This window comes from Artibeus jamaicensis, unplaced genomic scaffold, assembly GCF_021234435.1.
Source record: "Artibeus jamaicensis isolate MK-2021 breed Jamaican fruit bat unplaced genomic scaffold, CSHL_Jam_final scaffold_847, whole genome shotgun sequence".
NCBI lineage: Eukaryota > Metazoa > Chordata > Mammalia > Chiroptera > Phyllostomidae > Artibeus > Artibeus jamaicensis.
Window position 1 is genome coordinate 13,969,798 of NW_026522057.1, and position 17,043 is coordinate 13,986,840.

The following is a 17,043-nucleotide window of genomic DNA, read 5'->3' on the forward strand; positions in this document are numbered from 1 at the left end:
TGCTACTTAGCTGCCATCAAATATCAGAAGTCAGAGGAAAGAGACTTTGTGACTTTCTTGTGGTCCAGGGTTAATTGCAGGAGAGAAAGGGAAAATCCTGGCGACTTGTCAGGCCCTGTGTTGAAAGCCTTCACACAGGTTAATTAATTGTATCCTCTATGTGGTGAAGGTTTTATTATTCTCAATTTGACTGACAAGGAAATGGATTCTTTGGGAGGTAATGCAATATGCCCAAGGTCACATAGCTTGTAAATGATATGGCTAGAATTGGAACCTATTTGTCTCTGAAGCCTGAGCCCTTAATCACTATATTGCATGCTTTCCATTGTTGGACCTTGCTTTTTGGTTATGTAGGAGTCACACGGGCAGAGATGAATGGAAAAGGCAATGATGAAAGGGTGTTAAGAAAGAGAACTTGTAAGCAGGAGTACTGAGGTCTGTCCATGAAAAAGCAAGCAGACCTGCTTGGCCAGTGCTAAAGATTTATTTGTTTTGGGGAAGAGCCTTTTGTTCACATAACTTTTATGACTAGACCAATTGTATAAATGTCTGTTTATGCCATTATAATGGGATCTATTAAGAACAAAGACTATCTTAGCTATTGCTGTACCCCAGCATCTAGTACAGAGCTTAAATTGTAGTTCCAGCAAAGAGGTTGGAAAAATAGGGAGTAATCATGCTGCATAGGTCTCTAGATGGCAATTAAGGTAGGTCCTCAATGCAAATATCCTAAACAAAATAACAGGTACTCAAGTCCAACAGTGCACTGTTGACATGAAGATAATAGAGAATCTGTCAATAAAACTTACTACATTAATGGGCCAAAGGATAAAAATCACATTATTTTTTCCATACTTAATAGAGAAACTTGATGCAATAACATTAAGATCAGGACTAAATCATGAATGCTTATTATTATCACCAGTGTTACCTAGAGTATTTGAGAATCTGCCCAATTCTTTTAGACAAGAAAAAGGTGAAAGAGGTATGTAAGTCTTTCTGCTTGTCACTCTTAAAAAAAGATTTTATTTATTTTTAGAGAGAGAGGGAAGGAAGGAGAAAGAGAGGGACATTGATGTATGAGAGAAACATCATTCTGTTGTCTCTTGCACACCCCCATCTAGGGACCTGACCCACGACCCAGGCATGTGCCTGGGATTCGATTCCCTGACTGGGAATCGAACCAGCAACCTTTGGGTTTGTGGGATGCTGCTTAACCCACTGAGTCACACCAGTCAGGACTGCTTGTTACTCTTGCCAACGATATGATATTCTATGTGGAAAACACAACATTATCAGCAGGCAAACCTATGAGAACTAGAAAAGAGTTATTAATCAAGTTTGCAAGAATAGAAATCATCTTACAAAAACCAACAGTGTTCTTCTACACCAGGAATAACTACCTTGAAATGTAATGAAGCTACAGCACAATCTATCATAGCAACTAAATGATCGTCTACAGTAAGGACCAGCAAATTTTCTGTACAGTTTCCACATGGTCTCCTTTGCAGCCATTCAACTCTCATTACAGTGCAAAAGAAGGCATACACGATTTTTAAATAAATGCACATGGGTGTTCCAATAAAACTCTATTTATGAAAACAGCAGGCTCACATATGTGCACAGGTATAACATGCCAACGTCTGGCCTATAGTAATTGGCCTAAAAGCAATGCCCAAGAGGTTTATCAAGAAAAACATTTAAATTTTAAAAAGACCAGAATAAACGTCATAATTAGGATAACCTCAGCAGTGTAAAGAATATATTCATTTGTTTAACAAATATTCAGAGTACCATAGGCCAGGTGTTGTTTTGGGTACTCGGGATATAGCAGAGAACAAAACAAAGTAACTACCACCATGAATTTTGGTAGAGAAGTAGTGAGTAAATAATCTAATCATTTAGTAGCAAGTGCTATGAAAAAGATTAAACAAGATAAAGAGAGCATGGTGGGGAGTGAGTGTGCTACCTAATTTAGGACAGTCAGGAAAAACTTCTCGGACATGTTAGCAGAGACCAAAAAGAGGTGAAGGGAGCCTCCCTCACTGAATGCTGGGGAGGCAGTGTTCCAATCAAAGACATCGGTTCTTCCCCAAATTAATCTATACCTTTCTAATGAGATTCCAATAAAAATCCCTGTAGCAATGCTGAGAAACTAAAACTCTAAAACGAATATGAAAGAATAAAAGGCCTAGGATAGCACAGTCTATTTTGAAGGGAAAATAGAAGTAGGGATACCTGCCCTACTGGTAGAACTGGCTCTACCACAAAGCCACAGTAATAAAAAACACTGTGCTGCTGGCGCTGAAACAAAGAGAAAGACCAGTGGATAAAATGCAGAGCTTAGAAATAAAGTGTATACATGGGAACCTAATATGTGATAAAGGTGGCATCACAAAGCACAGAAAAGATCGTTATTCAGATGATGAAAGACAAACGAATTCACCATATGGAGGGAAAAAAGCTGGATTTTTACTCAATACTAGGTAAAAGGTGGACTCCAGATGGACTAAAGACCTAACCGTGAAAGTTACATAAAGCTAGTATAGGAACACCTATGTTACCGAGGAGTAAATGAAGACTTCCTAAACCAGACTCTAAACTGTAAGACCAAAGTTTAGGACCTCTGCTTAATTAATGACATCACAAAGTTAACAGGAAATTGACGGATGGGAGAAGGTAGTTGCAATGTTCAAAACAAACGAGGAATAGTATCTAGAAAACACACAATTCCTACAAACCAGCAGAAAGGCAATCCAGTAGGAAAAAATAGGCAAAGTATATAAATAGATGCCAGAGGAAAGTTATTTGCAGTGTTTAAAACTAACAAAGGATTCATGTCTACAATATACAAGATTCCTACAAATCAACAAGACCAGAAAGCAACTAGAAAAACAGGCAAAGTTTGTAGATACCTTAGTTTACATACTACATAGTCTATACAATATTTTATATAAAAAAGTATATGAAAAAAGGGCTCAAATTTAATCAGGGCTTAAAAAGGGCTCAAAATGCAAATCAAAACAACTAAGACCTCTGGGGGTGGCTGAAATGGATGAAAGGGATCAAGAGGTACAAATTTCCAGTTTAAAATAAGTCAGTCACAGGGATACAATGTACATCATGGGGGCTATAGTCAATATTACATTAATGCCCTGGCTGGGTGGCTCAGGTGGTTGGACCATTGTCCTGCACACTTAAAAAGAACGAAACGTTGTGGGTCTGATTCCTGGTCTGGGTACGTACCTAGATTGTGAGTTCAGTCTGTGGTCGGGGAACGTGTGTGTGGGGCCAACTGAACAATGTTTCCCTCTCACATTGATGTTTTTCTCTCTCGTCTTCTCTCTGAACTCAATAAAAATATCCTCAAGTGAGGATTTAAAAGTAAATAAATAATAAATTAAAATTAGTTCCAAAAATAATAATATATTACCTTTGTCTAATGACAGTGGGTTACTAGACCTCTGGTGATGACCATCATGCAATGTAGAGAAATTGTCTAATCGTGATGTTGTACTCCCAAAACCAATATAATATCGTATGTACTTCCATTAAAAACAAACAAAACAAGAACACCACTTTCCAACCACCAAACTGGCAACAATTAGAAAGACGGGTAACACCAAAGACTGGTGAGGAGGTGAATGAGTGGGTATGCACTGGCAATAGAAATGTAAATAGTACAGCCGTTCTCAAAAGTAATCTGGCAATATTTGGCAAAAATTGAACATGCCCATTGATACATGGCTCAGAGAAATATTCCCATCCATTTACAAATTTGCTTATTTTAGCATTTTTTTATGGTAACAGGTGAAGGCAATCCAGGCGAAGGTTTCGATCACCAAGTGACTGAATGAGTAAACCAGGTCAGACACACAGCAGCTGCGCGCCTGGGTTCGGGAGCTCGGCTGCCTGAGTTGAAATTCAGGCTCCACCACTTACTGGTTCTGACTCTGAAGAATGGAAGCAGGTAATTTTATTAACCAACGTCACCAATAAATTCAATTAAAAAGTGCAAGTAGAAGTTTGAGTTACCTCTGTGTGTCTCTCTCATTTGTAATATGGGACTTATAATATCTACCTCACATGGCAGTTGTGAGAAGTATGAGTTAAAACATTTAAAGCACTTGCCACAGAGTTAAAATTATTTAAGTGTTAATATTATTGTTACTATGAAAGCATATGCAAGTTGCAAGTTAGCATATCACAAAAGCAATGTTAGTTTTAAAAAGGAACATTTATAGCACAATATCACTTATGTGAACTGAACATATTCTTAGAACTCCAACACACTTTACAAGCCAGGCACCAAAGACATACAACAAACATATCAAAATAGGTGAGTATAGGATACAAGAAATGAGAACAGTTTAGGAATAAAGGGGAAGACTACAAAACAAGAAAGGGGCTTTTCCTGAATTATTTATGTTAACCTACTGTGAAAGGAGGAACACGATTTACCCACATAGGCAACCTGCAACAGAAGGGGGGAAAAAGCTAGGTTTCTTTAAAACATTCACAGAAAGCCAGAAAAGGATCCCAGAGCCAGAGAAACAACCAACTAACCAACTTGGCAGGCACCTCATCTTAGAACTTATTAGGTGAGATAATACTACTGGGTTGGCCAAAAAGCCTGGATGTTTTTTTTCCATAAAAGATACATTTTTCATGTTCACCAATAACTTTATTCATTTGGATATTATGAGTATGTTGGCTGTTTCCCACATGGTAGAATGTTGATTGTTCTCAATGTCTCAACTTGATCACTATCAACTTCAACGGGTCTACCCAACTGTTCAGCATCGTCCAGCGACAAATCCCCAGCATGGAACTTCACAAATCACTTTTAACACATTTGATTAATCACAGCACCCTCTCCATACCCTGTACTTTTTTTTTTTTGCATTTTAGTTTTTTACCTTTCTTGAAATAATAAAGCATTATATGCTAAAAATGTTGTGTATTTTCTTCCATCTTCAATATTAAAATGCCTATGCAAAAATTCACCAATTTTGATTTTTTTGAATGCACGCTGGTATGACACCTGTCACAATACAATCTAACAAAGTTGTTTTGAATGAATTTAAAGACAACTAAGCACTACTAGAGCCATGTTACATAAAGAACCAAACAAACCTTTTGGCTGACCCAATACAATCCCTACTGTTTAAGGCAGGGATAGGTTTTCTGTTACCTATAACCCAAAGTCTCCTAACAGATTATTCATATAACCTTTTGAGTGGCAAACTGAGGTATAAGAGGATTATGACTTATCCAAATGTAGCTCTCTTGGGGTGTTGTCTAAATGGAGGTTCCAAAAGAAAATGAAAGGTTTGAGTAACCTGTTTTTAGCAAGCCAAACTCTTTCCAGGGTAATAAAAAACCTTTTAAGTATCAAAATGATCAACATTCATCCAACTAAGAACTTAAAAAATCCATTAAAATCCCTGACTAGAATGGCTCAGTTGGTTGGGTGCTACCCCTCGAAAGGAAGGGTCGCTGGCTTGATTCCCAGTCAGGGCACCTGCCTGGGTTGTGGGTTCAGTCTGGGTCAGGGCATGTGTGAGAGGCAGCTGGTCTATGTTTCTGTCCCACATCCCACCTCTCTAAAAATAAATAAAATACTTTAAAAAAATCCATTAAAAGTCAAAGACAAATGGAAAAAATTGTATGAAAGCTCCTTATAAATTAACAAAGAAAAGATGGCCCTGGCCAGGTAGCTCAGTTGGTTGGAGCACCTTGCTGATGCGCCAGGGTTATGGGTTCAACTTCTGGTCTGGGTTCAAGCAGGAGTCAACCAGTAAATTGTGGAGAGGAGGAGCAACAAATCGATGTTTCTTTCTCTCCTTTCCTTTGAATCTCAAAATCAGTGGTTAAATTTTTTTTTTTAATTTGAAAAGATGCACAATGAAGAAAATGTCCAATAAAAAAATTTAAACCTGAGTACTTTGAAAATTAATCACTATTTATCATCAAATGGAAAAAACAAGCTTTCATGGTCACACCCAGTTTTGGCAGCCGGGTTAGAAACCTCATTTATAGCCGGTAGGAGAGAAAACCAGAACATTTCTGGAAGGCATTTGGCAACGCATGCCAGAATTCTTACAATCGTGCAAATACTACATCTGGTTTGATGCAGCAGTTTCCTAGAATGACCACGGATGTCAACCAAGATTTCATTAAAAGTACTAGCATTGCAGGATCATTTAGAAAAGCATGAGAAAGCCCACGGGATTAAACTAAAAATACCAAAGTAGGAGAACCAATTAAGTTATGGAAAATCCATTATGATGGGATACAAACAGCAATTCGAATTCAGTATTTCAACACCAGGTCTACTAATTAGTATCCATAGAGCTCAGGAAAAGCTGATGAATCCCCCTGTACTTCGGTTTCCCTGCTTATAAAATGGGTCTGTTGTGAAGATCAATGAGTACACCCGACACTTAGGGCAGCACTGACACGGGTAAGAACTCAATGTGTTTTGTTTTCACAGGACACTAGAGCCTACTGTCCTAGAAAAACGTTAATAATACATGAAACAAAAAAAGGTTATAAACCAGGATACACAGAATATTTGTTATGAAATAAGTATAGATCATATACACAGATTTACAAAAATGAAAACCAGGAGGATACATAACAAAGTAGAAATAGTACATTTCTTTGAATAATAGGATTACAGGTTATTTTTCTTTTGTATTTAAATTTCCAACAACAAACACATGCTATTTTTATGAGGTAAAAACTACCATCTCTACCAAAATCCAAACTAAAACCTGTCACTTTTTTTTTGTTCTAATTGGTAATGAATCCATCCCAAATTAGCAGAGTAATGGGGTAGTGTCAGAAATAGACATTTCCCTTCATAGCCTTTATTACCACACAATATGAGCTCCTTATTTCATAAACCTTATACACAAATGGCAAAACAATTAAGAGATTTTTCTTTCTAGAAGCTCATTTATCCCTATTTCCCCTTTTTGTGCAGAAGGATTAAGTAGATTCTCCGTTTTCCTGAGTCTTTAATTTAGAAAGGCTGTCACAAAAGTGAACTTGCCACATGAGGAAAAGAGAAAAGAACCAATTAAGTTTTTACTGTCCTCCTTCCTAAGGAAAGCAAGCCCAGCTGGCAGTGGTGAAATGGGGCATTTATAACGTCTTCTTTGTAACAGGTGAAGACAAGTCCCAACAGTGACAGATTATCTCGGTCACATGAGCCGTTTGGGGTCTATTTTTTCTAGGTGAACTAGAGGTTTCAGCTGCTCTGCAAAGTTCCTCATGTCATCAGAGACCATGTCCTGCCCAGCCGGTGCAACAACACTTAGTTCCACAAGGTAGGAGAGTGACAAGGCCTCAATGCTCTCTGTGTTCCCTGGCACCAGAATACGGTAGATCTTGTACACCATAATCTTCATGGGGCCCTTACGGAACAATTGTCCCTTGGCGACGAACTCATGGTCCATGCGGAAGCCCATTTCCATCAGGAAGTCGGTGAGGTTCTCAGATGTTGCAATGTCCACGCAGTTTCGCACCAGCGCATGGCGGTTCTTGTCTCCCACCTCAGGCTGTCCCAGGTAGCGCAGGTGCCACGGTGCTCCGGCCCTATCCACAGAGCGCCGGGCCCTTAGAACAAAGGGACTGGCCTGCTGGCCTTTAAGGAGGAATACCATCTCGTGATCAGAGAAAGTCTCGAGTTCCATGTTGTCACACAAGCCACGAAGGCGATGCGTGAGGCTTTCCAAGCTGTGATCTAAAACACTTCCTGAAGAAGGAAAAAGCACTATTGAGTCCCATCTTTCATTTTGGGTAATGAAATTAGTAAAAGACTGAAAAACCTTAAATGAACCAAGTGTATAATACATGAGATTTTAGGGAGCTTATCCTGTCAAGGTACTGCGTAACATTATGAGAAAGTTAAATCCCTTTTCAATGTTTTGCATTGTCTAATTTGGAACTAGAAAGTCTTCAGCCCTTCTCTCACGATGCTGACCTCCAGCAGGTGTGGCGTGCAGAACCTTTAATAGGCAACAGTATCTGGAATGTAGTATTACTGTTTTGTTGTCATTTGTTTTAAGAATGATCTTCTATTTCCAGCAAAGAAAAGTTTTCCATCTATAGAAGAAACACAATATTTCCTTTTGATGTAATATATATAAAAGAGACTGTACTGCTTCACAGAAATACACCAATCTTTGTTCTCATCTTATTCATCCTCCTGGCAGCATCTGACATAGTTGTCATAGATCACACCCATTTTTATTTTATTAGATTTTTATTTATTTTATTTTTAGAGAGAAAGGAAGGAGAAAGAGGGGGAGAAACATCAGTATGTGGCTGCCCCCTACTGGGGACCTGGCCTACAACCCAGGCATGTGCCCTGACTGGGAATCGAACCAGCAACCTTTTGGTTTGCAGGCCGGTACTCAATCCACTGAGCCACATTAGTCAGGGCTGAGGTTTTTTTCTTTTCTCTTTTTCTTTAAAGGGAAGGAGAGAGAGGGAGAAAAACATTGATGTGCAAGAGAAATATCAGTTGGCTACCTCTCCCACACTCCCAACCTGGGACCTGTCCTACAACACAGGAATGTGCCCTGACAGGGAATCGAACCCATTATCTTTCGGTTTGCAGGCCAGCACCCAATCCACGGAGCCACACCAGCCAGGGCTGAATTTTTAAACAATAAAACAATTTTGGCACTCTCCTTCTCAGGAGCACTCTGTGCCTTTCCCATCTCTCTCCTAAGCTCCAAGGACCCAATCTTTAGCCTCTGTAACTTGTTTCCTGAGCCCGTTCCTTCTACAGTTCACTTCTTCTACCTGTGACTTTCTCAATAAACTTTTCCTTACAGCTGAAAAAATAGTAATAAAACAAAAAATTTTTAATCCTTACCTGAGGACATGCCCACTGATTTTAGAGAGAGGGGAAAGGAGGAAGAGAAGGAGGGAAATATCAATGTGAGAGAGAAACATTGATGGTTTGCCTCTGGCACACACAGCTACCAGGGACTGAACCTGCAACCGAGCACCCCGACCAGTGTCCTGCAAAGCAAAAGGTTACCAGTTCAATTCCCAATCAGGGCCCACGCCCAGCTTGCAGGTTCAGGTTCGGTCTCAGTCTCAGAAGAAACAGACTGATGTTTCTTTCCCCCTCTTTCTCCCTCACTTCCCCTCTCTCTAAAAATAAAATCTTAAAAAAAAAAGATGACTAGCTGTTCTATAAGAGACATGATCAGAAGTGGAAACAATGTAAGAAGTTGCTAAAGTAGTTCAGTCAAGAGACACGAGAATGTGGTACTGCAGGTAAAGAAAAGACATATTTAAAATATATTTTGGAAGTAGAATGAATAGGACTCAGAGGTGGTCGGGATATGGGGTAATGTAAAAAAAATGGAGCTTGATCCCTGAATGGTTGGCTTGAACGACTGGTGAATGACAGTGGCGATTACTGAGATGAGAAAAGACTAAAGGATAGGCAGCTTAAGGAGTGAAAATTAATATCCCTGTTTTGTTCACTTGAAGTTACTAAATGAATGATCTGAATTAAAGCCTATGCCTTCCACTAAGCATTCTATGACCGCCTGAAATCATTACCCTCTCTGGGTCTTGGGTTTTCTTACCTGGGAAAGTTAGTTTATCTCTGTCTCCTGATCTATAAGATGGAGCTAAAAACAGTACCATAGAATTACCATATGATCCAGTAACCCCACTTCTAGGTATACATCCAAAAGAATTCAAAGCAGGATCTTGAAGAGATATTTGCATATCCATGTGGAACCAAGAAGTAGAGGCAACCAAATGTACATCGCCAGAAGAATGGATAGAGAAATATGGTTCATGGATATGGATTGTGGTGTGGTGATTGCTGGGGGGAAGAAGGGTATAAGGGGATTAGATGGTAATGGAAAAAAATACAATAAAAACTACATTTAAAAAAAAGAAATATGGTATGTGCATATAATGGAATATTACTTAGTCTTAAATAAAGAGATTCTGTCATATGTTACAATATTGATGAACCTGAAGTACATTAAACAAAGTGAAAAAAGCCAGTCCTAAAAAGACAAAAAAGTATGATTCCACACTTATGAGTTACTCATCTCAAGTGTCAAAATCAGAAACTGAAAGTAGAAAGGTGGTTGCCAAGGGCTGACAAAAGAAGGGGAATTACTGTTTAATAGGTACAGAGTTTCAGTTTTGCAAGATAAAAACGTTCTAGAGCTATACAACAATGTGACTGTATTTAACACTACTTTAAAATGCTGAAGATGGTAAATTTAATTTTATGTATTGGTGACCATAATTAAGAGTACAAAAAATTTTTTAAGTTGTTGTCCAGCCCTGGTTGGTGTGGGTCAGTGGATTGAGCCCCCATCTGCAGATGGAAAGGTTGCTGGTTTGATTCCCAGTCTTGGCACATGCCTGGGTTGTGGGCCAGGTCCCCAGTTGGGGGCATGTGCAAGAGGCAACCAATCAATGTTTCAGTCCCCCTCTCTCTCTCCCTCCTCCCCACCCTCTAAAAGCAAATAAATAAAATCTTTTTAAAAAAGTGGTTGTCTATTGGAAGCCAGAAATTATGCCATTGTATAACAGCCTCTCATCTCCACTGAAGCTGAACAGAAAACGGGAAAACGGGCAAAGATCCCTGGTTCACTTACCCTGCAGCAGGTATTCCATCATGTTAATGGTACCACCAGTGACAGGCATCATGGTGACGGGAGGTGCCTCCATAGTGTCTGATTAAGCTGAAGAACTTAGACTGGATTCAGAGTCCCCAATAAAGTAAAGTACAGGATACACCTGGAAAAGTTATTACATCAGAGAGGTGGAGACACCAAATCGGCTTGACAGCAAAAGAGTCATTCACTCACTGAAAACTTTTTGAGTAACTGCTATAGGCCAGTTTCAGAAACTGATGATACAAAAATAAAGGAGACGTGATAATGGAGTTACAATATATTCTCGTCTCAAGGTCTAAAACACCTCTAAAACTGTTCTGTGCGATCTTGAGGAAGTCATCAAACTTCTCACTCTGGGACTCTATCTTCCTTATAAAACGGGGCCAACGATATTAAAAAAAAACCCCAAGGTTTTAGCACTCAGATGACATAAAATTAACATGCAGAAGAACTGAATGGTGACTTAAGGGGCTTGTCCACTAATAAAGATATTGAGACTCGGAGAGGCAATCAGGGACACACAGCAAGACGGTGGCAGATGCTGCACCAGACAAAAATCTAGGCTTTCCGCCTCTCTGATAAAGCCTTTCAAAGCGAGCCAGGCGGAAGCGTGAAATTCTTTTATACCGGTTTATGTCTTCCTAAGCCAACATGGAGAACACGTGCCCACTTACACCAGAAACACACCTACACGCGTTCCTGCCTCTTCTCGCAGAGCGGAGTTATATCCACCCAAGCACCTCCAAGATTTTGAGAGACAACTATCACACACCTCTAAAGTTAAAAGCCCTGGTATCTGGTAACACTTACTCCTCCTTTTCCAGCTTCCGGCCAGAGCCGGACGTCGCGCAAACCGTCACTGAGGGGCCCCGCAACGTAAGGGTGCCGAGAGGGCTTAAAAATAGCTCTTTGCCCGGCAATCGGGAGCGCATGCGCAATGCTGCCTCAGGGAAGATGGCGGACTCCTTTGACGTGTGTTTCTGGGCGTTGGCGGCAGAGCGGGGTGGGGAGTTGACGTCATAGGCCGTTCTCCAGAAAAATATTTTTTTAAAAGTTCGGAGACCCAGAGATGTTTTTGTCTAGGAAACCTCTTGGACCTGATGGGGAAAAAGAGCCTGGGATAGGGAGCTGCAAAAAAAAAGAGATTGTTATAAAACACTTTTTGTTGGGTACCTGAAGGTGAAAATGAAAGACCCTCTTTACTGCTTAGAATAATGTTTCGAACAATTAGAGAGCTCAGCAATATGCGTAGTTTTTGTTCACTTTGCTGTGGATGTTTTGCTTCAATTTAAAAAAAGGGAGAGATCTGACTAGTGTGGCTCAATGGGTTGGACGCCGTCCTGTAAATGGCAATGCCCGGGATTGATTCTCCTTCTCACAAGCCGAAATTGCAGGTCTCCGGTTGGGGGCCTGCTAGAGGCAACCAATCTATGTTTCTCTTACACATCAGAGTCTCTCCCCTTCTCTCTTTTCTCCCTCCCTTCCCTTCTATATAAAAGTGAATAAGAATTAAGTCTTAAAAATAAAAATAAAAACCCAGGGAGAACCCCAGCTGTGTAGCTCACGCATCATCTCCATAGGCCAAGGTTATAGGTTCAATCCCTGGTCAGGGGCACAGACAAGAATCAACCAATGAATGCATAAATAAGTGGAACAACAAATTAATGTTTTTCTCTCTCTTGCTCTCAAGTCAATAATAAAAATCTAGGAGATAAGTAAATGCAAGGAATATTTATTGAACACTGCTTATCTGTCAAGCATGTAAGATGCAGACAAAGTGGGCACTAGAGTTAGGTGACTAAGGCACTTTACTGGAGAGAAAAATTTAAGCAACACCAAAAATGTCAGTAACTGAGATAAATAATATACATTACAAACTTAATACAAGAGAATACTTAATAAACAATATATCAAAAATTTAAAACTGATCTTCATAGCAGCCCTATGAGCCAAGTGTAATGATTACTAGAATTTTACAGATGGGAAAACGTAGGCAACAAAAACTTAAGTAACATGCAAGGGAGTGGATAGGCAGGGATATGGCTACCTGAGCTGCTGTCTTCAGAGCTCACCTCTTCACTACTGCACAAAACTGTCACTCCTAGCTCTAGTTCCCTCACTGTAACCTGTACTATTTTCCATGTATTCGTTTTTAAAAAGTGAACATTTTTTGAAAAACTATTGTGTCTTAGACATTTTTGTTAGTTGTTGGCTGTCTCTGCTCTCAAAAGAGATCTAGGCAAGATGTGGCGATCAGAGAAAGGAAACAGTTCCATGTGATTGAATCGATGATACATAAACGACTCAACTGCTTTGGAAGCAATCAGGACACTTGATCTACCTTGTGGGCATCAGAGAAGGATCCCCAGAAAAGGTAATTAATGCCCAAAGTAACTTGAAGGAAAGGTAGATAGATGTCAGCCAGATAAAGAAATGCAGAATGTGAATTCCAGGGAATGAAACAACATGTACAAAAGGTCATTGAATTAAATAGAATTAAGATATAGAAATTGACATTGGGAGAGGTAAGAAATGTCTGGAGAAGGGGTCAGTTCCAGATCCTGAAGGACTTTGCATGTCAGACTAAAGCACAGATACGGGCTTTAAAAAGACCCCTCTGGCTGAAATGTGAAGAAAAGCTTGGGAAAGGAGGCCCTATAGAAAAGAACAGTCGGGAACTTTGGCATAACTCCAGCTGAGAGATAATTGCAGAAGAAAAGACAGGTTTTAAAAATATAAAAGAGTAACCAGAAATAAAGACAGGGAGAGGGAGTCACACATATCTATATTCCTACCTTAGGTGACCACGGTAGGGCTCTTTTCTGTGCTAGGAAACAGTATAGGTGAGGCAGGAAAGATGAGTTCACACGTAGACACACTGAGCCTGAGGTTTTTATGGGAAAACCAAATGGCAATGTCGAGACCGAGTTCAAAGCAGAGAGAGCTGGGCTAGAGATATAAATTTCACTGTCAGAGCTTCACAGATGGTAGCTGAAAGCACAGGAATAAATGAGATCACCCTGAAAGAGTGCAGCATAGGAAGAGAAGATGGCTAAAAGCTGGACCTTGCAAATGACTCAGACGATTATTAGAGCTGCGCATCGACAAGACTTAGATGTGCCTCCTGATCAGCCTGGTGGTTCCCGATATTGGCAGAGTGACAAGCTCTTGGTGCAGTAATTAACCAGTGGAGGAGGTTGTAAAATTGCTGGGTGCTCTTTTCCTATAGACACTAACTTCAGAATGGAAAGTTCAGTGAATAATGAGTTCTTTAAGGCACCATAGTCTTCACTCAGATTTTAACCAGCAGTGTGAAATAGGGTTAAACGTTAAAAAAAAAAAAAAAAAAAAAGACAGGAAATGGGTGAACAATATGGTAAAATTTGGACAAGGCCTAGGAGTTACAGGGATGTTTCCCTGACGACATGAAGTCTGTAGCTTGGAATGGGGCTCATTCCTGTCCTCTGTCACTACCCAGCTGTGCAACCTTGGACAATTCACTTTCTCTCTCTCTCGGCTTCCTTTTTTTTTTTTTTTGTAAATTAGAGATTTGAAAAGTTTTCTAAGTCAGAGATTGCAAAAATAAAATGAGATGTATATGAAGCACTTAGCATAGTGCCTGGCTTAGTGTAAGCAATCAATAAATGGTAGCTATTATTATTAGTATTTGAGCAAGCACATGTGACTACGATATCTTCTCACCGGTTAGAGTCATGAGCTCCAGGAAAGCAGGGGCTGTTTTATTCACCGCAGTGTCCCCAGCTCCTCGAATGATGCCTGACATTGTATAGGCACTTGACAAATACTGTTTTTGTTGGGAAAATGATTGGTAGAGAGCAGAGGGAAGCAGAGGGGTTATTAAGTGATTTTCTTGGCCTCCTACACTTAGTTAGCACTGGATTTGGTGGTGGACCTAAGTCCTTACATTCCAGGCAGGAAGGCAGGGGACACTGTGCCTTTCCTCTAGGTATGTGCCACTCAGTATGGCAGCCACCAGCCATATGTGCTTACTGAACACTTGAAATGTGACTGGTTTAAATTGAGATTTTGTAGACTTATTATGAAAAAAAATGTGAAATATCCCAATAATTTTTATATTGATTACATGTCAAAATGATATTTTGGATATTTGGGGTTTAATAAAAAATATTCAATTTAATTTTACCTGTTTCTGGTCACTTTTTTTTTAATGTGGCTACTGGAATACTTAAAATTACATGTGTGGCTCACGATACTTTTCTATCGGACAGCAGTGCCATAGGATCTGGATTTAAAGGTGTGGATTTAGAGCCAGACAGATCTAGGCTCGAATCCTGGCCACTGCTAACTAGTCAAGCCGCTTCACTCCGCAGGCCTTTAGCAGGGTGCGCCGTGTGCTGTATGTTACAGGTAAGCCAGGAATCAGATATCAGGAGAATGGTTCAGGAACTGTGCAATGTTTTGGGACAGATCTGAGAAGGATGGAACATCTATCTCTCTTCAAGTACATAAAATTATGGCAAAGTCAACAAGGAGAGAGGAGAGGAGAGGAGTGCCTTACATGCAGTGGGCATCAGGTGCCAGCCACTTTATACATATTTATCTCACTGAAATCTCACAACAATGGGTACTTTAACTCACACAACAGATGAGGGAACAGCGGTTACTTGCTAATAAGTGGTAGAGTCAGGATTAAAACTCAGACCTGCCTGCCTTCAGAGACTTCACTTACTGTCTGAAGCTGCTCGCCCTCCGAAGAAAAATCTGACTTATTTTGTGTAGTTTCAGAGAACAGGACTAGAAATGCTGGGTGGGAATTACAGGAGACATTCCAGCTTCATTTAAGGAGCAACTTATCTCAGTGATGGTATCAGTAATGGAAAGGACTGCCTGGATGAAAAGTAAACCTCTGTCCAGGGAAAATATTAAAGCAGAGATTATGGTAGAAAGAATTCTTGCCTGGAGTAGAAAACTGAACTATTCCATTGTCTCAGTTCTTAGACATTATTCACTCTAAGTCACAGCATTTACTTAATAACAGAGTTTCAGACAATTGAGAAACACCTCCATATATATACATACATGTGTATTATAAGACAAAGCCTAATAAACATGGGACAAAGTACATGTTGGAGTTGAAAAAATATGGTAGTTGCACCTTATGATTTCATAATTCATAGAGATACCTTGCCTTAGTAATTCTCCACCTTTGGATTTTTTTTCCTATTATGAAAACAGTAGCATCGTTATTCATAGTAATCACCAAGAGCAAACACCCAATGACAAATAACAAATGATACAATTCTTACTCTTAAGGAGTTTGGTTTGCTGAGAGACAGGTAAGACATCCCAGGTTACTTGTGCCTAGTAGTCTTCAATGGCTGCTGACTCAAGAGTTTGCCTCCCTGCCTCTGGGTGACAGGCCGTATCAGTCATTTCATCCTCTTATTAATCTTAAGGCGGGGACCTAAGAAAGTCTGTTTGCTGCAGAAGGGTAATCGACCTATTTACTTGCTCCTTTCCACTTAGCCCAGAGAACCCAGCCCCAGCCTCTGGCTGACCAGGTGTTGAGGTGCCCCAAGGGGAATAGGCTATAATAGTTAATGTATTACACATATCCATAAAAGATTAACAATTAGCTCTGTTTTAGCTGAACTGTAACTGTCTGTTTGGGTTTTTCCCCTCCCGGGTCTGTCTGAGGACCTGAGGACGTCAGCTCTGTTTTCTGTCTGAAGATAATTAACCCATGAATTTCCTAAACGGAGACCCTTTGACAGCTCCCCTTCAGTGTGCATGTACTGGGTACCAAAATAGCCCTGCGGTAAGCAGTTTCTGGGAATCTGGATCATAAGTTTACTCCTCATACCAGACTTCTGAAGCATGTGGTATTCTTTTAGTCTCATAGATGCAAGAATTTTGTCTGTCACTCAGTATCTTTGGAAGTAGAAAGGTTTGTTTCTGGACCCTTTCATCATCATTAGCCCCTTTCTTGGGCCATCGTCTGCACTGTCGACTCAGACATTTCCAGGGGGAGACTCTTTGTATGGCCCATAGAAGAAGACCAAAGAGACTCGGTGGAGAAGCAGGAGGGCACAGTTTAACATGCTGGTGTCCAGTGTTTAAGATGGGCCATGGAGGCAGGCTGATTGGGTTAAGGTTCTATCACTGTCTAGCCATGTAAGTGTGGGCAAGTTACTTCGCATCTGTTAATCTCATGTTCTCATCACTGATGCAGAGAATAGTACTTCCCTCATAAGGTTGTTATGAGGATCTGACTGATACACTCTGTGCATAGCAAGTATCAATGAAAATTCAAGCTATTCCCAATATTGGGGGATTTGGACTCTACTAAATATGGGTTAAAAACAAACAAACAACTCTGGCT

The 17,043-nt window shown here is 40.1% G+C and overlaps 2 protein-coding genes across 7 annotated transcripts in view; both read right to left on the bottom strand.

The window, feature by feature from the left end:
• Window positions 1-10,678, bottom strand: part of PHACTR4 (phosphatase and actin regulator 4) — a 114,718-nt gene extending 104,040 nt beyond the window's left edge. The window contains exon 1 of the mRNA XM_053660111.1: window positions 10,659-10,678. The gene's annotated coding sequence lies outside the window, so the exon portion shown is untranslated. The remainder of the gene's footprint in view (window positions 1-10,658) is intronic.
• Window positions 6,577-16,199, bottom strand: MED18 (mediator complex subunit 18). 6 transcript variants are annotated; one of them, XM_053660116.1, is made up of 4 exons: window positions 15,968-16,199; window positions 11,490-11,776; window positions 10,659-10,800; window positions 6,577-7,765 (listed from the first exon to the last, which is right to left on the bottom strand). In XM_053660116.1, the coding sequence occupies exons 3-4, from the start codon at window positions 10,729-10,731 to the stop codon at window positions 7,212-7,214; spliced, it is 627 nt and encodes a 208-aa protein (XP_053516091.1). In that variant the 5' UTR covers window positions 10,732-10,800; window positions 11,490-11,776; window positions 15,968-16,199; the 3' UTR covers window positions 6,577-7,211. The 6 variants fall into 6 exon arrangements, with proteins under 6 accessions (XP_053516091.1, XP_037005521.1, XP_037005523.1 ...); XM_037149626.2 differs by having other exon boundaries at window positions 11,490-11,807; XM_037149628.2 differs by having other exon boundaries at window positions 11,452-11,807.
• Window positions 16,200-17,043: the final 844 nt, after the last annotated feature.

Coding starts and splice junctions, on each gene's coding strand:
- MED18 (XM_053660115.1), bottom strand. CDS start 7,865: ATGTATTATACACTTGGTTCATTTAAGGTTTTTCAGTCTTTTACTAAT.